The 23,989-nt window shown below is 39.5% G+C and overlaps 1 protein-coding gene and 1 long non-coding RNA gene across 7 annotated transcripts in view; one reads left to right on the forward strand and one right to left on the reverse strand.

The window, feature by feature from the left end:
• Positions 1-1,600: 1,600 nt before the first annotated feature.
• LOC121395698 overlaps positions 1,601-23,989 on the forward strand; it is a 45,326-nt gene continuing 22,937 nt past the window's right edge. For 5 of the 6 annotated variants that reach the window (XR_005962625.1, XR_005962626.1, XM_041569962.1 and 2 more), the window contains exons 1-8: positions 1,601-1,685; positions 4,144-4,209; positions 6,978-7,043; positions 8,153-8,218; positions 10,913-10,969; positions 12,215-12,337; positions 15,963-16,028; positions 18,003-18,068. Coding sequence is in view for 4 of the 6 variants with exons in the window: in XM_041569962.1 (XP_041425896.1) it covers positions 4,161-4,209; positions 6,978-7,043; positions 8,153-8,218; positions 10,913-10,969; positions 12,215-12,337; positions 15,963-16,028; positions 18,003-18,068 (493 nt within the window). In the remaining 2 variants the exon portion in view is untranslated. The remainder of the gene's footprint in view (positions 1,686-4,143; positions 4,210-6,977; positions 7,044-8,152; positions 8,219-10,912; positions 10,970-12,214; positions 12,338-15,962; positions 16,029-18,002; positions 18,069-23,989) is intronic. The other variant, XM_041569965.1, reaches the window with a different exon arrangement.
• Positions 14,583-16,566, reverse strand: LOC121395710. The gene is made up of 3 exons (XR_005962634.1): positions 16,527-16,566; positions 14,864-15,066; positions 14,583-14,741 (listed from the first exon to the last, which is right to left on the reverse strand). It is a non-coding gene; the product is annotated as an uncharacterized LOC121395710 (long non-coding RNA).

Genomic DNA, 23,989 nt, shown 5'->3' on the forward strand with positions numbered 1-23,989 from the left:
AAAGCTTGCGTCTGTGAAGTTTGTAGGTGGATATATTTCAAAGGAAGCTGCTTTATAATTTAGAAGGAAAATGCAAAAAGACGGCTACAATGAATGGGGTATGTATTTAAATTCAGAATGCACTAATTAAATATAAGAATGCCGACAAAATCCAAAAGTTCTCATTACTTTTCACAAGTAGCCCCAACGGAGAAGGAGAGGCAGAACGAAAGCAATTATTCGACCAATTTAGCACATTAATCAGTGTAAATGAATTTAATCAATAGGGCCCTTACCTCTCCCTAATGAAGCTATTTGATTGTATTTAATTAGACAGGAAGGAACATTCACAGTCCCTTGGCTGGAGCTTTCATGAGTAATTTTACATCTAAGAAGTGACATTGACCTGAAATTGGCACATAGTGTAGACTCTTTGCCTGGTGTGAGGAAAGTGCCCATAATTGCTTCCATTGTTTCTACTGTGAATGAACAATAGGGCTCTGGTTTGTTAAAGGGGTTGTTAACTGTTAGTATGATGTAGAGAGGGATATTCTGAGACAATTTGCAATTGGTTTTCATTTTTTATTATTTGTGGTTTTTGACTTATTTAGCTTTTTATTCAGCAGCTCTCCAGTTTGTAATTTCAGCCATCTGGTTGCTAGGGCCAAAATTACCCTAGCAACCATGCACTGATTTGTATAAGAGACTGGAATATGAATAGGAGAGGCCTGAATAGAAAGATGAGTAATAAAAAGTAGCAATAACAATACATTTGTAGCCTTACAGAGCATTTGTTTTTTAGATGGGGTCAGTGACCCCTATTTGAAAGCTGGAAAGAGTCAGGGGAAAAGGGCAAATAATTATAAAACTATAAAAAAATAAATAATGAAAACCAATGGAAAAGTTGCTTAGAATTGGCCATTCTATAACATACTAAGGGGGTTATGTATTATAGTCCGAATGCCAAAAACCCCAAAAAATTGTGTTTCATACTATAAAAAAAACTAGATTTTTTTCAGGATTTCTTATACCCCGAGGATGGAAAAAGTCAGAATCCGAAAAATCCGGCATCTGAGACCTGCCGAGGTTGTATATAAGTCAATGGGAGAGGTCTCAAAGATATCTGCACTGGGTTTTGTGCAATAATCCAAAGATTACGATTTTTTCCCGCACAGGAAATATTTGGGAAAATGTATTGATAAAAAACCTATGCAGATTTGGTCGGAGTATTTTTCACAAAATAATGAGATAAATTTGGACTGATAAATGGGCCTCCACAAGTTTACTTAAAGGTGAAGCACCCCTTTAAAAACCTTCTTTTTTTTTATAAAAGCTTTTTTTAAACACCCATCTGGGCCAGGTGCCTTTTTAAATGTTGGAATTTAATAGCAGAGCAGAGATGTATTTTCCTGAAAACTGGGGGTCAAGCTCACTGTTGTGGTTTGGGCTTAGAGCAATACAACCCATGTGGCAATTTCACTTGATCCAGAAGCAACAGTAGTCATACCTCCTAACTGTCCAGTTTTTAGAATGGACAGTCCCTCTTTTGACAGCTCAACCCACAGTCCCTCGTTTGTTCTGGAAAGTCCCGTTTTCTCTGCACTGAACAGCCAGAAGAAGAAACCAGCTGCCTGGTTCTGAGAAGGAGTGAGCGCAAACACTGAGCTACTTGGGCTGGAAGGCAACTCTTGGCTGAAATTATAAAGGTAGGAGATACATTAGAGGACATATTTTATGAGTGTTTCTATTTGGGAAGCATTTTGGAATATTATTGGCTCCTGTGATGTACAGAACTTACCATGACCAGAAATTAGAGGCAATTTAGGTACAAACAAATTCTGAGATTTGTTGTATTGGAGCCCATGTGCCTTGTGAGTGTTCTATGTTGTTCCTTGATAACTTATATAGATCATTAGATAATATTATATTATATACAGAAATGTTCTCATGATGAATAGATATAGGTTTTATTCTGAGAGGGTGATGTATTGCTATACTGGTCCGGTTTTCTCGAAGGTGCCATTAAACAACTACAGGATCAGAGCAAATACAGTTTCTCTGCCTCTGTCCTGATCACACTGCATGTTTATCTGGAGCCTCTCAGCCTGATACTTAGTACAGGTAGGGGATCCGTTATCCGGAAACCCGATATCCAGAAAGATCCAAATTACGAAAAGGCCTTCTCCCATAGACTCTGTTTTATCCAACTAATCCAATTTTTTAAAAATGATTTCCTTTTTCCTTGTAATAATAAAACAGTAACTTGTACTTGATCCCAACTAAGATATAATTAATCCTTATAATTCATATTATTTAATGATTACATGATTTTCTAGTAGACTTTAGCATTCCAGATAACAGGTCCCATGCCTGTAGTTTCACTTTCATTCTGGGCTGAACCCCACCCTTATGTTTTTTTCACTTATTTTTTTGTTCCCCATATTAGAAAATACAACCTTTTCTAACAAAATATACATACACCACTTAGGGGGACACAGGGGACAATGGGGTTATGCTCCATCCTCCGGAGGCAGGACACTTGAATATTAATTTAAGTGGAAGTGGCCATCAGGGTTACCCCCCCACACACCATACATTCCTTCAGTTTGTTCCAAAGCTGCAAATGGACACTTGAACTTTAACCAAAACAGGCAGAACAGTAAACTTGAGGATTATCTAGTAACCAAACATTAGCTCGGCTAAGGGCGTGAAGTCCTGTGTCCCCCTTTCCAAAAATCTTGTTTTCTCTGTCGTCTTAGGGGGACACAGGGCTTATATTCAAGTGTCCTGCCTCCGAAGGATGGAGCTTAACCCCATCGTTCCCTGTGTCCCCCTTTCGACTACAGAGAAACAGATTTAACGGTGAATATCAAAAATCTTGTTTTCCTATGTACAGTATCTGCATCCGCCATCCTATCATTATTAGCGATCACAGGCAGGGCCAAAATGTGTTTTAAAAGTTTTTTTCTGCTTCAACAAACTTTGGGTAGCTCTGATTTTAACGTAGGGGATGTGATTTGAGCACCCTCTCCAATGTTTTTCTAAAATGCTTTATTGTTTGAAGCTGCATTATACTGTGTAACAAACCTAACTTGCTGGTGGAAATTAGCAGTACGGGTATAGGATCCCTTATCCAGAAACCCGATATCCAGAAAGCTCCGAATTACGGAATGGCTGTCTGCCATAGACTCCATTTTATCCAAATAATCCAAATTTTTAAAAATGATTTCCTTTTTCTCTGTAATAATAAAACAGCAGCTTGTACTTGATCCCAACTAAGATATAATTAATCCTTATTGGAAGCAAAACCAGCCTATTGGGTTTATTTAATGTTTAAATGAATTTCTAGTAGATTTAAGGCATGAAGACCCAAATTACGGAAAGATCCATTATCCGGAAAACCCCAGGTCCCGAGCATTCTGGATAACAGGTCCCATACCTGTACAGGTACAGGACCTGTTATCCAGAATGTCCAGGATCTGGGGTTTTCCGGATAAGGAACCTTTCCACAATTTGGATCTTAATACCTTAAGACGGCTAAAAATAATTTGTACCATTATTTTCTTAATAATCCACACATGTTATTTCCCATTATTTATCAATACATTTTCCTGAAAAATCAGCCAAAAATTCGAATCATTTGAATTTTTTGGATTTTCCACCCTAAAAATCGATTTTTTTTTATTTTTGCCTGAAAACCACAAAATCTTCGGATTTTTGCACGAAACCCAGTGCAGATCAGGATATTTTCGGGACTTCTCGCACTGACTTATATACAACCTCGGAAGGTCTAAGATGCAGGATTTTTGGATTCAGACTTTTTCCATCCTTGGGGTATAATAAACCCAGAAAAATGTGAGCTTTTTTTCACAAAACATTTGGGTTTTATAGTAAAAAAACAAAATATTTTCAAGTTTTTAGCATTAAGACTTTAATAAATAACCCCCTAAAATAACCCAATAGGCTGGTTTTACCTCCTATAAGGATTAATTATATCTTAGTTAGGACTGTTTTATTATTACAGAGAAAAAGGGTAACTATTTCTAGAAATTTGGATTATTTGGATAAAATGGAGTCTATGGCATTTAGGTAATTTAGAGCTTTCTGAATAACGGGTTTCTTGACAGAAACAGACGCTTTACCTGTATCTCTGTGTTCTTGCAGGGACCCCAACTGGAAACATGCTGTTTTCTTTTCTAATATCGGCCTTGCTGGTCGGTGCAGCATTATGTAAGTATAACATTTCTATATGTATCATCAATTTGTCATAATAGTATTTTTCATATTTTATATTCTATAAAAGTTCTCATTTATAGAAAAAATGAATATCAACTCTAATGAACAAACAAATACCTAATACTACATTTTATAACAGACGAATGTCATATTTACAGTGCTGAACCTGGGGGAGTGTGTAAAGGCTGAACTCACTCTCCCTGAAAAGAAGAAAACTGTTATAATATGTGGCTAACCATAACACAGAGGGTTGTAAAGAAACCACATGGGCAACTTTCATTCACACAACATTTGAACATTAATTTAAATGCAATTATTTATAAATGGTGGCACTACTATGCATAGCGTAAGCAACCTCACTTGTGACACATAGGGACAGATATGTCAAGGGTCGAAGTGAAAATTCGAATTAAAAAAAATTGCATTTTGAGCTAATTTTTGTGTACTTCCACTAAGGAATAGCCCAAATTCAATCTGAATTTGAAAATAATGTGAAAATTCGAATATCGAAATTTATCATGTACTGTCTCTTTAAAAATTCGACTTTGACCATTCGCCATCTAAAACCTGCTGAATTGCTTGTTTTAACCTATGGCGAACCTCCTAGAACCTATTTGGAGTCAATTGGTGCACTTTAAAAAAAAAAAAAGAAGTTTTTTTTGGAAATGTGCTGTTACTGTTCGATTCGAATTCGGATGAAAACAGCGTATTCACCCTGATTAAAACTATTTTTTGATAAATTGGGTCATTGGGTCTTTTTTTTATTCAAATTTCGAAGTTATGGGAGTTCCCATTACTTTAAAATTCGACACTTGATAAATCTGCCCCATAGGGGGTTATTTATTAAAGTCAAAACTAGAAAAATTCTAATTTTTTTTACAAATTTTTTTTTTAGTGGAAAAACAACTCAATTTTTTCTAGATTTATCATATCCCAAAGATGCAAAAAGTCAGAATCTGAAAATCTGCCATCTCAGACCTGCCAAGGTTGTATATAAGTTAATGGAAGAGGTCCTATCCTATTTGGAAGTTTCTGTGGTCTGTGCTGGATTTAGGCAGAAAATCCGACTATTTTGAGCTTTTCTGGCAAAAATGAAAAAAATATGCACGATTTGGATTTTCACCAATCCGATAAAGTCAAGCTTTTTAAATTATAAATACGGTCAAATCGTTAGTTTGATCGTACAAGTTAGGGAGGAACTCCACAATGCGTTTGGTGCCGACACGTCGCATGTAAGAACTACATTTATCTGATTGTCGGATGAAAACGCAGTCGGATAAATGTATTTCTTACATGCGATTCTCCTTCACTTCCTGTTTCTGCGCAACCTCCGACGCGTCACATGCGTTTCGTCACATGGCGACGTGTCGGCACCAAACGCATCTGTGGAGTTCCTCCCTTAATCTCAACATCAGCTATAGAAAAGCTTTATAAGAAGTAATAAGGAATAAGATACTTGAATACATTGCATTTGATACCAGAATACATTGCAAATAGATATTGCCAGAATTAGTTAATTGCCTTTTAGGAGCAGAGGCCTGGATACTAGTGTGGCAGTGGATATGATCTACCTAGACTTGATTAAGGAATATTAGCCAGAACAATAATATTTGTAAAGACAGTGGCAGAAACTTTGTAAATTAAGTTCAGTGTTGATAAATGCAAGATTATGTACCTGGGTATACATTAATGCCTGTTATACATTAGATGGTCATTTTTTTTCCAAATAGCATAATCTGTGTATCTCTAGGCAGTAGATACGTAATAAAGTTCTGTCTTGCATAAAAAAAGAGCAACAATTTGAGGGATGGAAACATAATTTTGCCTCTTTAAAGGTCCCTGGTATGTATCGGGGCAGTTTTGGCCTCCAGTCCTTAAAGGGATGCTGTCATGGGAAAAATTTTTATTTTCAAAATGAATCAGTTAATAGTGCTGCTCCAGCAGAATTCTACACTGAAATCCATTTCTCAAAAAACCAAACAGATCTTTTTATATTCAATTTTGAAATCTGACATGGGGCTAGACATATTGTCAATTTCCCAGCTGCCCCCAGTCATGTGACTTGTGCTCTGATAACTTCGATCACTCTTTACTGCTGTTCTGCAAGTTGGAGTGATATCACCCCCCTCCCTTCCCCCCCAGCAGCCTAACAACAGAACAATGGGAAGGTAACCAAATAACAGCTCCTTAACACAAGATAACAGCTGCCTGGTAGATCTAAGAACAACACTCAATAGTAAAAACCCATGTCCCACTGAGACACATTCAGTTACATTGAGCAGGAAAAACAGCAGCCTGCCAGAAAGCATTTCTCTCCTAAAGTGCCTAAAGTGCAGGCACAAGTCACATGACCAGGGGCAGCTGGTAAATCGACAAAATATCCAGCCCCATGTCAGATTTTAAAATTGAATATAAAAAAAATTTGTTTGCTCTTTTGAGAAATGGATTTCAGTGCAGAATTCTGCTGGAGCAGCACTATTAACTGATTCATTTTGAAAAAAACATGTTTTCCGATGACAGGATCCCTTTAAGAAGGATATACATGAGCTGGAGAGAGTGCAGAGATGGGCAACTAAACTAGCTAGAGGGAGGAAAGACTTTAGTTATGATTGTAGACTGTCAAGGTTTAGAAAATGATTTATAAACACACACATGATTTGGAGAGGCTGTACTTGATAGACCTTATGAACGTTTGGCTTCTTTCAACCCAAACCAACTATCTAACCATGTAACCAAATACAGTGTCTTTTTACTTTTTGCAGTACTTGTGAGTGGACAGCGTCTACTACCATTGTTATTATTGACCCTTCTGGTCGGCGCAGCCTTATGTAAGTATAACATTTCCCTGAATGTTAGTGTGAGTCTTACCTCAATTTATTATTACAGAGTAATAGACAAACTCATGGAAGGGTATTGAATATTTATTATTCTCTATGTGTATTGTACATACAATATATACTGAATACACACCAATTTGGTAACCCTGAGGTTTTATTTCTCACATAGACTCAATGGCTTCCTTTTTCTCTGTAATAATAAAACAGTATATTGTACTTGATCCCTTCTGGATAACAGGTCCCATACCTGTATAGATTATACATTCTCAGCAAAGGTGTAACAGCCTGGTGGTCATTAAGAATCTAAGGGGCCGATTTGCTAACATTTGGATTTTTTTTTTTTTTTTTACGAATCAAATATTTTTCACTAAAAATGTGTTTTTGTCAAAATGTCTCTAAATTTTTTTTAGATTTATTTAGTATACAAACCACAAAGAACTCTAATATAAAACCTCATCAAATAAAAGAAGTCGAGGTTCCATAGAAGTCAATGAGAGCTGCACTGATCCAATTGGAAGTTGTTTTTTTAGACTTTTAGGGGCAGATTTACTAAGCTTGAGTGAGTAATTCAAATGAAAAAATTTTCGAACTTCAAAGTAATTTTTTGGGTACTTCGACCATCAAATTGGTCAAATTCGATGGAATCTAATGATTCGAACGATTCAAAGTAAAACACGTTCGACCATTCAACCATTGATAATCAAAGTACTGTCTCTTTAAAAAAAACTTCGACTTCATACTTTGCCACTTTAAACCTACCGAAGTCCAATGTTAGCCTATGGGGACCTTTCCCAGCACTTTTCTAAGTTTTTTTTGGTTGAATAAAAATCCTTTGATCGATCGCTTAAAATCGCTCGAACGATGCGATCGAAGCTTTTGCGCTAAAATCCTTCAAATTCGATATTTGAATTCAAAGGATTTTACTTTGAGGGTCTAATTCGACCCTTGATAAAACCTTTGAGTTTTTCAGATTTTCTTTTTTTTGCCAGACATTGCCAGACCTACTTTTAGACTGACTTTTCTGATCCCTGGATCTGATAAGAATCTGTTGATAGTAAATCTTTGCCATTCTAATACACGGTGTCTCTTTGATCTCGCAGACGGTCTAACTGGAAAGATTCTAATGGGATTGTTAATAGTGACCCCATTGGCCGGCTCAGAATTATGTAAGTATAACATTTCCCTAATACTCATGAGTACAATGAGTGTTGGCAAATTTCATCTGTGCGATAAAAACCTGTCCACGAAGCCTGTCATTGTAGTGTATTAAAGGAGAAACAAACCCTTAATAAAAAAAACCCTACCCCCTACCCTACATAGACCCCCATCCCTCCTATCCCCCAGTCTACCCCAGGCAAATGCCCCTCACTCTTTACTTACCCCTCGGAGCAGATTCTGTCCAGCAGAATTCACGGGTGCCATCTTTAAGCCCCTCGGTAATCTTCGGAATGAGACCAGCGCTTCGTCAAGCTTCGTGAGTTTTGGCGCATGCGCAGTTGTCGCAAAACAGAAAATTACTCTGACTGCGCAAACGCCGCTTTGCTGGACTCATTCCGAAGATTATCGAAGAAGATGGCTGCTATGAACTCCGCTGGACATAATCTGTACGGAGGGGCAAGTAAACAGTTAGTGGAATTTGCCCAGGGGCAGCTAGGCTGGGGGAGGGGAGGGAGGGGTCTGTGTAGGGTAGGGGGGTAGAGGTTTTTTTATTATTAAGGGTTTGTTTCTCCTTTAAATGAATATTTCTCTATGTATGCTTTATAAAATAATAGGTATGCACTGGATCAGTTTTAAGATTTGGACAAATATCATATTATCCACAAATGATTTGCCTGAATCGAATCCTAAATTCAAATTATACCTCAGAAAATTAATTAATAACATAAACAACTGTATTTCTTGGAAGGAAGTTGAACAAATTAACTTAAAAAAGGACCCAGTTTTCCAACTATAAAAAGCCCTGGACCTGATAAATGCCAATGAAGATGCCCCAGTAGCTCCCCATCTTCTTTTCTGCTGATTGCCAGGACATGCTTGGGGCTGTTGCCATTTACTGAGCATATAAAAGTTGTCTGATTTGGTAATTCAGATTCACATTACATGGCAAGCGCTGTAGCATCATCTTCTATGACAGATGTAACCTCACTTACTGCTCATGGTTTAATCATTTCCCACAAACCCTAAGTGGCTGCTGGCACTTAAAATCCAAAATGGGGAGCTGCTGGAGGCAACTTTGAAGGCCTGGATCATAGACCCTTCAGGACCATTGTTAGTGTTGGGCGAATTCATTCTGCAGGCGCAAATTCCCGTGATTCGCCGCTGGCGAATAAATTTGCGAAACCGCGAAAACAGTTTGGTGAATTTTTCAGCGAAGCAAAACGCCCCACATTCGCCCATCACTAACCATTGTCGCTTAGAGCAGGGGTCCCCAACCTTTGTTTCCAAGTGAGCCACATTCAAAATGAAAAAGAGTTGGGGAGCAATGGAAGCCTAAAAGGTTCCTGGAGTGACAAATAAGGGCTGTTATTGCCTATTTCTTAGCCCCTATGTGGACTGGCAGCTACAAGAGATTTTGTTTGTCAGTACATCTGGTTGTTATTCAACCAAAATTTGCCCCCAAGCCTGGAAATTCAAAAATAATTTGCTTTGAGGCCCTTGGGTGCAATATCCATTGGGTTTGTGAGTGACATGAAGGGTGCTAAATGGCAGAGCTCTCGTGCACTCCTTCAGCTAGATCATTGGATTATTACAATCCATCATTAATAAAGGGGGGGGGAAATCATTGTCATTTTGGGTTTGGCAATTGAAATATTGGTGTAATAAACTACCTGTGTGGCGGGGGGCGCCGCGTGGTTCTTAGTCGACGGAGCTGGCGCCATCTTTGATCCTTAGGGCGCGCGCGGCGTGCCTGTGCGCCTCTTAAAGGTACAGGCGCATTGGCACATGTTTTGGCGCAAAATTTGAATGTATTTAAGGCCCATTGTGACTCCCAGCCAGTGCCCGTGATAGAACTTGTATCTAGTGGTTTCCTGAGCCTTGTGCATCTGATCTGTATTTTATCTGTCTGATTACCTATGTTTGACCCAGCCTGTTCCTGACTATTCTGTATCCTGACCCTTGCCTGCCTACAACAACTCTTCCTGCTTAACCCCTTGATTGATAACCCGGTTTGACCCTTGCCTGCCTGACAATTCTTGATATCTGCCTGCCTCGACCCAGCCTGTCTGACGATTCTCTTGCCTGCTCCATTTGTACCGTGACCTTCAGCCCTAAAGACTCTGCTAACAGTCGTGCCCCTTCGCCAGCCAGAACATCTCGCCTTTTACCCCTCGTTAAGTCCAAGTGGCACCCAAGTAAGCTGAGGGCTCCTCCCGAAGCCCAACGGTGGTCACACTACTGGTGAAGCCGAGACCAGGGTGCTTGGCACTTGTTCTGGTATTGGGTGCAGGTCGTGACAATTGGGGCTCACCAGCATTAACATTCTGGATTAAACTATTGAGTGTTTTGCAGTTGTGTTTTGCCACTTGCCATTTACTAGTTGGTTTATAGAATAGTGATGGACAAATTTCTCCCGTTTCACTATGCCGGAAAATTTGAGAATTTCCCGCGAAATTAGTCAATGTGCGTCTATTAATTGTCGTCAACGTCAAAAAACTTTTTGACGCTGGCGAATCATCGCTGCAATTTGGCTGATTTATTCACCGGCAGCGAAACGTGGAAATTCACAGCAAATTTGCGCCTGGCGAATAAATCCGCCCATCACTATTACAGAACGTTAAGTTTAATTGGCTCTACAAATCTGTCAAGGAAGTGCAATGGAAGTTCCCATTCTAATACACAGTGTCTATTTGCTCTTGCAGATGGTCAGCGTGACACTTTAATAAAAGCAATAGCCACTCAGGTCGAAAAACTGGGTTGTAAGTATAATGTTTTCCTAAAACTGAAAGTACCGTGAGGGGCAGATTTATCAAGGGTCGAAAGTGAAAATTTGAAGTAAAAAATGTAGAATTTCGAGCTATTTTCATGTACTTCAACTATAGAATAGGCCAAAATTCTATTTGAATTTGAAAAAAATTAGACTATTCCAATATCAAAACTTATCATGTACTGTCTCTTTAAAACTTCGACTTCAACCATTCGCCATCTAAAACCCTGCCGAATTGCTGTTTTAGCCTATGGGGACCTCCTAGAACCTATTTGGAGTCATTTGGTGGACTTTGAAAAATCAAAGTTTTTTGGGGCAAATACTTTGTTTTGAATTTAAGCAAGTGCGCTAAAACTTTGATTCGAACAATTACGGCCTACTTACCTGAAGTTAAAAACTTTGATTTCTTAAATAAATCTTGATTCGTCTTTTTTAATTCGATTTTCGAAGTTGTGGGAGCATATAGTTCTCTATATATATATATATATAGTTATTTATCAAGGGTCGAATTGAAAATTCGAATTTTCAAAAAATTTTAAAGGTCAAAACAGTAAAATTCAACTATGTAGTTATCCAAATTTGATTCAAGTTTTTTTAAAAAATTCAATTTTGATTTTTGAGAGTATATATATAGTTATTTATCAAGGGTCGAATTGAAAATTCGAATTTTCAAAAAATTTTAAAGGTCAAAACAGTAAAATTCAACTATGTAGTTATCCAAATTTGATTCAAGTTTTTTTAAAAAATTCAATTTTGATTTTTGAGAGTTATCATACTCTGGCCCTTTAAGAATTCGACTATTCGCCACCTAAAACCTGGGAAAGTGGGAGATGTCCAGGGATCAATTTGGAGATGTTTACAGAGTTCCTGACAATCATGTTTTTTTTCTGAGAATTCGATTAGAATTTTTCAGTCGTTTAAAAATGAAAAAATTTGATTATAATAATACATTTAGATTAGTCGAATTTCAAATTGATGGGAGTTTAAAAAAACTCCCATGAATTCAAAATGTAACCCTTGTATAGTGTATACAAAAAAATATACACATACCGAAGTTCTCTTTTATAGAATAAATGGGAAAAATAATCTAATATTATATATAATTCTAGAATTTTAATGTTCTTTTTTTAAAAAAAAAAAAAGACAGTCCAAGAAAGTATTGTATTGTGGATTTAATACATTTATTTGCGATAATCCTTTATATAAGGGGCAAACTGTCCTTGAAAATCATATACAGGTATGGGACCCGGTATCCAGAATGTTCGAAACCTGGGGTCTTCCAGAGAGTTTTCAGCAGGCGGAAGTGGGAAGATTCTTATACCACTGTTATCATTAGCAGCTCTGCTCGGTGCAGGATTATGTAAGTACAGTATAGACAATTCACTAAAAGTCAAGGGTACAGGCGAAGGCCTTTTTATCAAAGGTCAGATGGTGGGGTTTTTTTGGTGGTTTTAGAGGTTTTTGAATCCACTAGTGATGGCGGGCGATTTGTCCCGTTTCATTTAGTCGAAAAATGCTCGAATTTCCTGCAAAATTTACGCCGGTGAATTATGTGTGGCAGTTTCATGCACTTTCAGTTTCATTTCACTGCGAATTTGCACCTGCCGAATTTATTAGCCCATCACTAGAATCTACAACTAGACTGACAAACTATAAGGGGCCGATTCACTTACTTCGAGTGAAGGATTCGAAGGTAAAAAAACTTAGAATTTCGAAGTTTTTTTCGGGCTACTTCGACAATCGAATGGGCAACTTCGACCTTCGACTACGACTTCGAATCAAAGGATTCGAAGTAAAAATCGTTTGACTATTCGACCATTCGATAGTCGAAGTACTGTCTCTTTAAAAAAAACTTCGACCCCCTAGTTCGCCATCCAAAAGCTACCGAAGTCAATGTGGAAGGTCCCCATAGGCTTGCCTAACTTTTTTTGATCGAAGGATATTCCTTCGATCGTTGGATTAAAATCCTTCGAATCGTTCGATCGAAGGAATTCGAAGGATTTGAAGTCGAAGGATTTTAATTCCTAGTCGAATATCGAGGGTTAATTAACCCTCGATATTCGACCCATAGTGAATCGTCCCCTAAAACTACGTATGCCATGACATTCATTAAAAAATGAGAATAAAAAAAAGTATGAATGGAAAATTATGTGCAAAAAATAATAAAAAATAATAATACCTCAAAAACCTCTAAAAATGTAAGTTTTTAGACATTTCCTAGAGAAATAAAAAACAAAAACAGTCCAATAGGATCAGCTCAGCTCCCATTGACTTCTAAAGGACAACTTTTACATGAAGTATTGTATTAGTGGTTTTTGTGATTTTTACACTTAATAAATGTTGAAGTTTTTAGAGTTTTTTAAAAAAAAAATAGGAAAACCACAAATTTTTTGTGATTTGAGGAAAAATCAATTCAGTAAATGGGCCGATAAGCGTTGGCTCTTTTCACCTACAGTGAATACCTGCTGTATTTTTTCTGCTCTTGGGTATTGACAGACAACTGATTATATTAGTATAATAAATACAAGTATAGTGTATTTCCTTCTAGTGATGGGCGAATTTGCGCCGTTTTGCTTTGCCAAAAAATTAGAATTTTTGACACCGGCGTCCGTTTTTTTGGCAAAAATGCAATGGCGTCGCAAAAATGCAATGGCGGCCAAAAAACGGATGCCGGCTTCCATTTTTTTTTATGCCAGTGAATTTTCACAGCTGTTTTGCGAATTTATTCGCCGGCGGCGAATCGCGCAAATTCGCGCGTGGTGAATAAATTCGCCCATCACTATTTCCTTCTATAATCTCTTACTTTAAAGTGTGATTATCTATTTGTTTAAAATGGTCCAGCTGAGCTTTGGTCCAGGTGAGATGTAGAATAGTTTGCTAGTGAAATAGATTTGCATATTAGATGTTAGGGATGCACTGAATCCAGGATTCGGTTCGAGATTCGGCCTTTTTCAGATGGATTTGGATTCGGCCGAATCCTTCTCCCCAGCCGAACCGAATCCTAATTTGCATATGCAAATTAGGGGTGGGGAGGGAAATTGCGTGACTTTTTGTCAGAAAACAAGGAAGTAAAAAAATGTTCCCCTTCCCACCCCTAATTTGCATATGTAAATGAGTGTTCGGATTCGGTTCGGCATTCGGCCGAATCTTTCGTGAAGGATTCGGGGGTTCGGCCGAATCCAAAATAGTGGATTTGGTGCATCCCTATTAGATGTATCTAATTTCTTCTAGGGCATAGCCCAAAACCTTTCACTTAGGGTGTGCAACAGGGTGCAAAGGTTAAAAAAAGCACTTTTTTTTATTATTTTTTTTTATTTATCAAAATCAGAATTTAACTCATTTTCTCAAAAATAATCCGACCAAATCTGCACAGGTTTTCCCCCCTTATTTATCAATACACTTTCCGAAAATTTCCTGTGCAAAAAAAAAAAAAACTGACGAATCGTACGAATTTTTCAGATTTTCCACCCAAAAACTTTTGTTTGGATTTTTGCCTGAAAACCACAAATTCTTCAGATTATCGCATGAATTCCAGCACAGATCAGGATATCTTCGGGACTTCTCTCATTCACTCATATGCAACCTCGGCAGGTCCGCCAGATTTTTGGATTCTGACTTTTTACTTCCTCGGGGTATAATAAATCCCGAAAAATCCAAAATTCGGATTTTATAGTTAAAATTATTCTCAGGCTTTTGGCAGTTATAATAAATAACACCCAATGAGTTTGTTTTTATGTAAAGTCAGTATTGAAGGGATTGTTCACCTTTAAAGGACCAGTAACATCAAAAAAAAATTTAAAAAAAATTCGTTAGTATACATCAAAAAAAAGCCACCAAGGCAAATAAAACTTTAAAATTGCAAAGTGTTTATTAAGAAATAACTTACCAAAACTCCACTTCCGCTCCTCTTCAGAAAAGGCGACACAGCGACCATCAATCTTGCGGCACTGGATTGCTCCTCCCTGGCTATGGACAGCTTGTGAAGCAAGGGACAGAATGGCATTGAGAGGAGGGCTTGGGAAGGGTGCAGAAGCTTGCCACTGCAGTGCGATTTCCACACCAGCAAAGCAATTTATATCGATTTTTTCCCTTTAAAAAATAATCAATGAATTAATTAATTATCATGCACTCCTGGAGTTAGCAAGGAAACATCTACAATGATAGGACACAGGTATTTCTGATAAACACTCAATAGAGTTCTGCTCAAAATCAGTTCTTGAGACCTGGACCCACAATCCACAGTCTGCAACCCGCATATTTACCTGTTTATATCCGCTACCCAAGCCAAACTGCAACTGCTTAATCTGCAACCCAGACTGCAGCCTGCATTTTTTTTTGCTTAAATGCGCTACCCAACTGACCTGCAACTGCTTCATCTGCGACCCAGACTGCAACCCACATATATTGCCACTTGGATCCGCTAAACAACCCGGCCTGCAACTACCTTATCTGCGACCCAGACATCAGCCCGCATATCATCATCATCATCATCATTTATTTATATAGCATAGGTACACAATTGGATCCGCTACGCAACCAAACCTGCAACTAACATAATACAAGAAATATAGGTGAGACCCACATCTACCTACACAAGAAAATCCAACCCGCAACCCACAGTGTACCCACTTTTTTAGAGGGTAACCAGTGGGTACCCAACCCGCTACAGGACCCTCAGTAGTCATTAATACACAAAGAATCTGGGTGCTATTTTGGGATTGGGAGGCTAAACTGACAGAGGTCCTGTTGGGAGTTTTTTTGGGGTTTCCCATGAATTATGTGCCCAATGTTTTAGAAGGGGTGAATTCCATGCCTCAGTTTCACTTACTGTGTTGTACCCCGGAGTCATAGGGCTTTTGTTCAGTGGTTTATACATTATTGTTCTTCATCCAGTTGGGTTTTGCTAGTTGGGATACAGAATCTCTTCCTATTGTAATAAGAACGACTGTCCCATTCTAATATATAGTATCTCTTTGCTCCTGCAGTTGCTCTAACTGGAAGCCTTCTGACATCATTGTTATCATCAGGATTTCTCCTCGGTGCAGGATTGTGTGAGTATAGCAATTCAATAAAAGCGAGAGATTTTCACACATGCTGATTTGTAGTTGGCTGCTCTCCCTACAGCTGCAATCGATTTCGTTTCTATGAAACGGGTACAACCCTCCAATGCAAAATATAAACAACACAGCAAATACTAGTAACCGCCACTTTCAGCTGGCAAATGCCCAGAGCTTGTCAGGCAAAATGGGAGAGCTGAATTAAATTGGCTGCATAGAAAATAATTGGTATGTAACGCTTTCTTGGCCTATTCTGCCAATTAGAAGTTAAGGGTGACCAGCTAGGTAGTGAGCATGGGTTACATTGCGAATCCTCACCCAGGGCAGAGCCTTCGCCAAATGGAAGCTTCCCCTTTAAACTGTAGTTGAACTACAACTCACAGAGGCATAAAAGTGCAAAATAGAATAATGGACGCCAGGAGGTTCTTTAAAAAGGTAAAACAGGAGCACAGATTTATTATGCCAGAGGCAAATGACCACAGGTTTACTTACAAATATACTGAGGACACAGCAGGTGGAATCACTTTGGACAGTACAAGGTTCACAGTCAAACAGGTGCGACTCCCAAAAGATATTGCAGATAGGTGTACATCAATTCCCAGTTCAACCGACGTTGCACAGTGAGGGGATCGGGATCGATCAGGTAGGGTACAGGTAGTCCTTTGCTCACCTAGATGCCTATCAACTGAGGTCCCTGCTCTAAAGGCAAACAGGCCTTGTGGGAAGCTACTCCCTACTACAATCCTCGTTGGAGCGACAACTGCTCTTTCTGCTACACCTCTCTGTCTTTCTCTCCTAGAGAGACTATAACAAGATCTTACTATCTTACCTGGTCCTCGTTCACGGGGTTACCTGGTCCCCGACTTAGCACCAAAGGTGTCAGGTCCCTCTGGGGTAAATGCTTACTGGGGCCTATGGTGATCCCAGGCTCAGTGGGGATTCACCCAGCAGCAGCACCAGGAGCCAAAGAGGAAGAGGCCACTCCCTGCACAACACTATATAGCAGTGTGGCAGGGGAGTGTCATTACACTCTTTGTCCAATAGGTGTGGGTGTTTCACTTTACCAGTTACAAGGGCTTGGCCCAATAACAAGGGAAAAGAGAACTACATACAAAAGGTAGGGGATTAACTCTATAGGGATAGGATATCCTATAGGTCCCTACAGGTATTACCGATTTTGTTTCCCAAGAATGTGCAGAGTGTTGTTGTGAGGTGAATGTCATGGAAATATGCCTCGATTTCACGTATTATGTTGTATTTCTGGAGTCCTATGACTGGTTTATATCATTGTTTTCTGTATCATTGTATGAATCTCTTCCTATTGTAATAACAGAGGCTTTCCTAACAAACAGTATCTTTGCTCCTGCAGCCGGTCTCACTTTCCAGTCTTCTAACACCGTTATGATCTGCCCTTCAGCTTGTATTCTGTGAGTATAACATTTCAGTAAAACTCAGACGTTTTCTCTTGCACATTTTTGAATTTTAAATCTTTTTTTTTTTAAAAAAATGTCATTAATTTAATGATCATAAAAGCTCAAACTACAGTATATAGCAATACAATGTGCAGATTATTCCCTTTTTATTATATAACCATCTTTTACCTCTGTATAATTATACAGATATGGGGCCTGTTATCCAGAATGCTCAAGACCTGGGGTTTTCCAGACAACAGATCTTTCTGTAATTTGGATCTTCATACCTTAAGTCTATTAGAAAATTATGTAACATTTAATAAACCCAATAAACTGGTTTTGCTTCCAATAAGGATTAATTATATCTTAGTTGGGATCAAGTACAAGATACTGTTTTATTATTACACAGAAAATGTGATTATTTGGATAAAATGGAGTCCATCAGAGAAGGCCGTAATTTGGAGCTTTCCTGATAATGGGTCCCATTACTGTATGACTATTGTTTAGTAAAACAGATTTTCCCATTCTAACATGCACTGTCTCTTTGCCCATGCAGCTAATCTATGGGACAAAATGAAAAACATATGGTCAAATCGTAAGAGTCAATTTAGCAAAACGACGTGTAAGTATAAAATTTCACTAAACTGAGGGGGACAGTGAGTGTGGCAGGGAGGTTTATCACATTCAGATTAAAGCATTCCGATTTTTCTAAATTTAAAAAACCTTGAACAAACCTGAAAATATCAATTGCTATCTTATTTATGGAAAAAAACTCAATCTGATGTGCAGAATGCTCCTCCAAGTGTCTTGAGCAGGTAATGGAAGACGTATCATAGTCATAGCCAAAATATTGAAGTTGCAGCAGATTAAATCTTTTCACTCCCCAGATAAGGCGGCTATTTGTGCATAGTTGAATTTTGCACTAGTGAGGGACCTTTACTAATGCTTTTGGTCTTTCACTTGTGTAGAGGCTTAAAGGAACAGTAACATCAACAAGTGAAAGTGTTTTAAAGTAATACAAATATAATGCAGTATTGCCCTGAACTGGTAAAACTGTTGTGTTTGCTTCAGAAACTCTACTATAGTTTATATAAACAAGCTGCTGTGTAGCCATGGGGGCAGCCATTCAAGCACAGGATACACAGTAGATAACAGATAAGTACTACTATAGTTTATATAAACAAGCTGCTGTGTAGCCATGGGGGCAGCCATTCAAGCACAGGATACACAGTAGATAACAGATAAGTACTACTATAGTTGATATAAACAAGCTGCTGTGTAGCCATGGGGGCAGCCATTCAAGCACAGGATACACAGTAGATAACAGATAAGTACTACTATAGTTGATATAAACAAGCTGCTGTGTAGCCATGGGGGCAGCCATTCAAGCACAGGATACACAGTAGATAACAGATAAGTACTACTATAGTTGATATAAACAAGCTGCTGTGTAGCCATGGGGGCAGCCATTCAAGCACAGGATACACAGTAGATAACAGATAAGTACTACTATAGTTTATATAAACAAGCTGCTGTGGAGCCATGGGGCAGCCATTCAAGCACAAGATACACAGTAGATAACAGACAAGTACTACTATAGTTTATATAAACAAGCTGCTGTGTAGCCATGGGGCAGCCATTCAAGCACAGGATACACAGTAGATAACAGATAAGCTCTGTAGAACATAACGGTGTTATTTGTTATCCACTATTTAACATGTACAATATAGCCTTTTTTCAATTCCCACCATTGCTACATAGCAGCTTGTTTATTATTGTAGTGTTTCCGGCTGTTTCCGAGGTTGACTGATATCCAAGTCTTCTGCCGATATTGGTCATCTCGTCTTCCACCACACACACACCCAGTATCGTACGAAAATTTGTTGAGGCCAACAAAGTAATGGCGTTTGCCTTCCCCAACCAGAAGTTGGATTCTCTTGGGCAGCCCCATGAGCACTTTTAAACACTAGAAGAACCTGTTTCCGCTGTGGTTCCAATGCTCATTTACAAGCCCAGTGCCCACAGAGTTCCAGGAGCTTCCTCAATTCGACTGGTTGTAATGGCAGATCCAGTGAAGGTTTCCTGGATTCTGGGGCCAATATCACATTGCTGGAGCCCCACATTCTTACAGCAGCAGACGTTTTACCTGGAAAATTAGCTTGCATTTTTCTGGCTGGTAGCACCAGAAAAGAGATACCAGTGGCCCAAGTCACTCTAGATATTGGAAATGAGCCAATTCAACACAAGGTGGGGGTCATGGATCAGCTACCTGCACCGGTATTGGTGGGGAATTCTGTGGGAGACATCCATTGCAGTATTACACCCTCTGGTCTACAAGGACAAGCCACAGCCACACTGGAGACAACACACCCTAAGTCACTTGGACAGTTAATGACTGACAATTTTGCTACTGACTTAACCACCGTCTAGTGGTTTTCAAACTAATAACTTTAGAGATGCCTTAGCGACTGACCCCACCCTATTATAGAAGAACCCTTCTAGTGGGTTGTAGTAAATCTGATCCAGACCTAGTCATTCAGGAAAGCAATATATTTTAACTGTGGTGGATTAATGCAACTTGCTACCCAGAGACAATTACCCTTTGTCGCATCAATGCTACCTCTGTTGGCAATGCACTCGTCTAGATCTTCTCCAGAGTGGGATTTCCCAGTGCGATTCTGTCAGGTCAGGGACCTGAATTTATGTCTCAAGTATTCCAATGTATTTGGCAAGATGGGGTGTGAAGGCCATCCATTTTACCCCATATCACCCACAAACCAATGGCCTATGTCTAAGATTCAATGGAACTCTCAAAAATATGCTAAACACTTCTGTGGGGATGGATGAAATGGACTGGGAATGCTACCGACCTCATCTGCTATTTGCACATAGGGAAATTCCCCAAGAATCTACAGGCTTCTCCCTATTCGAATTGCTGTATGGCCGCAGAGTGCGTGACCCACTAGAGTTGCAAGGGGAGTACTGGGAAGGAGGACCACAACAAACAAGTACTCCTATTATACACTTTGTTCTCAAATATAGAGAGAAGCTACATCAGATGACCCAGATGGCACAAGAACATCTTTTCCATAGCACAACAGAGACAAAAAAAAAACTGGTCCAACTGACATATACAAGAACGTAGTTTCCAAGAAGGGATCAAGTTCTCCTCCTGCTTTCTGTAAAACATGACAAGCTACACGTGGCTTGGGAAGGCACCTAAGTAGCGACTGCATGATACAACATATGTGGTAACCCCCCCCAGACAACCCTCAACAGTAGAAGGCAGTTCATATTAACATGATGAAGTATCTGGGAGGAACCAGTGTCATTGGTTTGTAGTCTCCCCACTGAAGACAGTGATGAATGTTCCATTCCAGACTTTTTATCTGATCAAAAGGAACCATCCACATCCAGCATGTCATCCTGGGAGAACAACTCAACTCAAAACAATTACAGCACCTGCCATGAACATATGAGAGAATCTTTTCACTCATTTCAGGTCATACAACTCTAGCAGAACATCAAGTGCTTACTGAAAAACACTCTCCGATTTGCTGCCAAACGTATCAAATTACAGATGCAGTGTGTATAGGAATACGCAAAGAACTGGATGAGATGCTATCACTTGGTGTCATGTCCCTCCACACAGGCACTTTTAGACTGGCTTGGTGGGGGGGGCTAACTATCTAACTAACCTGGATTTGAGCAGAGAGTACTGGCTGATTTCACTGACTGCAAAAGCACAGTCCAAATCTGGTTTTAGCACACCATTTGGTTTGTATCAATTCACAGTCATGCTATTCAGTTTTAAAAATGCCCCAGCCACATTTCAACAGCTAGTAAACTCTACTAGAAGGCTGCCAAGACTTTGCACAAGACTATTTGGATGACATTGCCATATACAGCCAGACCTGGGATGATTATGTCAAGCATCTTAAACAAGTCCTAGATAGAATCTGCTCTGCAGACCTCACCCTACATCCCGATAAGTGTCACCTAGGCATGGCAGAGGTGCCTTAGTTAGATCACCGTATGGGTGGAGTGGAGTAAGTGGAGGCCAAAGCCAAATGGCCCACATCCTAAACTCAGAAGCAGGTTCAGGCTTTTCTCAGAACTACTAACTATTACAGAATGTTTATCACAAATTACAGCTAAATAAACCCCTCACAGATCTGGCTTAGAGGCGTTCAGTCATAATCCCACAGATGGTAGCTTCACCCCATTGGCTCCTCAGCCAAGCACATACACCAAATGTCTGAACCTGCGGTTCCTCTCGTACTGAGCAGGATTACTATTACGACAACTCCGCGGCGCTGCGGTATCGTCACGTTTAGGGGGGATTCTGACTTAGATCTGACAAGCCAGAAGCGAGCAAAGACCATACAGTGGACTCCTGAATGTAAAAACAGCTATGAACACCCTGAAATGTTCCCTCTCCAGTTTACCAGTGCTTGCAGCTCCAGACTTCAGTGGACTTTTCATAGTTCAGACAGATGCGTCCACAATTGGAATCGGAGCAGTCATTTCACAGGTGAATCATAAAGGAGGACATCCCATCATCTTATACCATCACATATCTCAACAGAAACGACTGCCTTGTAAAGTGGCCTATGCTACAGTAGAAAAAAAATGCTTAGCAATCATATGGGTATTGAAAAAAAAAATGCAGCCCTATTTATATGGCAACAAGTTTACAGTGATCACAGCCCAAATTCCCTCAGCTGGCTACAACGAGTGCCTGAGGACAATGGAAAGTTACTACGATGGAGCCTTGCTTTACAACAGTACTCTCTTACTATACAATGCCGCGGTAGCAAGGAACATGGCAATGTAGATGGTATATCTAGATAAGAAGAACAGGGGTAAGGCCATCAAGCAATGCATCAGACCCTACCCAATAATGGGGTGCCTTGTGGCATTCCATGGGGGGGGGGCACATGGAGACTTACGTTATGGTGTCCAGCAATCATGCATCTATGTCTGTGTATATGTATGAATCACTCCAGGAGAACAGCACATACACCATCCTGCTTGAGCAGTGGGAGGCAGAACTAATGCCCAACCCTGGGGAAGTGAAGGGTATGACCAGCCAATTGAACAATAGAACTAACAGCAAGGGAATGGGGTCTTAAGCCCTGGGGATTTTCAAAGGGCACACAGAGGACCTGGGTGAATTCAGTTGTTGCAGAATTGTTGGACATAGTGGCTGCGGTGCCACGTCTGATGGAAGTATTGGCTGCTGAACCACTGAGGATCTAAGTTCCGGGAGGAGTTGGTTACTGCTGGAATTGGGAAACGCTGTACTTCTGGAGCAGAGGTGCCAAGTGCTTATACCATTTTGGAAAAGGAGACCCTGCTGGTCTGTGTGAGTGCCCTGGAGTAGGAGTTGGTAAGAGAATTCTCAATTAGTTAACACTAATGCAGCTGGAATTGTCACTGGACCACTTATATCTAATTGCCTGGAGGGAATGCTACTCAGAGACTGAGAGGTTCCTATTGGATAATTGACTGCACTTTAGGGGTTTGCTACTTATGGACTTACCTACATCAGGAATGTTCCCAGTGTGGAAAAATAGTTCCATTTGGTGTTCTAATGTGTAATAAAATCACTACAACCAATTGGTGAAGATGTGAGCCTTGTATGTGACATCACAACTTGTGTCTGGGAGAATGTGAGATATTATAATATTCACATGCTACTTTTATTGGCAAAAAAAAAAAACAAGTTGTAATGGACAAGAACATCATACAATGTGACCAATGTATTTGCTTTATTGAAGGCCTTCTCACACATCTTTGGACACTTCTTGGATTCTTTGACTTAGAACCTTCACAAACATATAGAAGGGCCCATTTATAGTTGCAAGTACAGCTGCAATTCCATACTTTTCCTCACAGTGAGTTGCTAAACCCCTTTCATTATACTGTATGTACTATACTTGCGTCAAAATACAAACTTTGCACCTGTTGCAAATCAAGTGCAGCTCTGCTGTCAGCACATTGAAAAAATCTGGCCGAAAATTTGAAATAAAGAGACGCCAGGGTCCTGTGTTCAATGCCGATTATAGGTTGCCTGAATATGACCACAAATGTTCTTAACCCCTAGAACACAGCAAATCAGACTGTCAAGCATGTACAACAGCTTCCTACTTGTTATTGAGTCACACGGCCCTGAAATAACCTCTCTGTAAAAAGTGGTCCCACAAATGCATTGTCTGAAAGGCATCCCAAGTAGAACATATCCACCTCGACCGCAGAAATTGTCCACTGGGATGCCTCTCAAACAAGTGATTTTGTGCACACTCTTAGAATGTAGCTATGTGTTACGGGCACATCGGTTTCCTGTATATATTTGTACATAAAGTTTGATCCTGCACTGTGAATGTGATATCCAAAAAAGGAATTGTATCCAAGTGTGTCGCCAAAGAAAAGAAAATACCCTCCACCAAACCACAACAATAATGTACAAAGCCAGCCAGTGATGATTCATCCCCATCCCATATCCCAATACAATCATCAATATAGTGAGAGAAAAAAAAT

This window comes from Xenopus laevis, chromosome 7L (genome assembly GCF_017654675.1).
Source record: "Xenopus laevis strain J_2021 chromosome 7L, Xenopus_laevis_v10.1, whole genome shotgun sequence".
Taxonomy (NCBI): Eukaryota; Metazoa; Chordata; class Amphibia; order Anura; family Pipidae; genus Xenopus; species Xenopus laevis.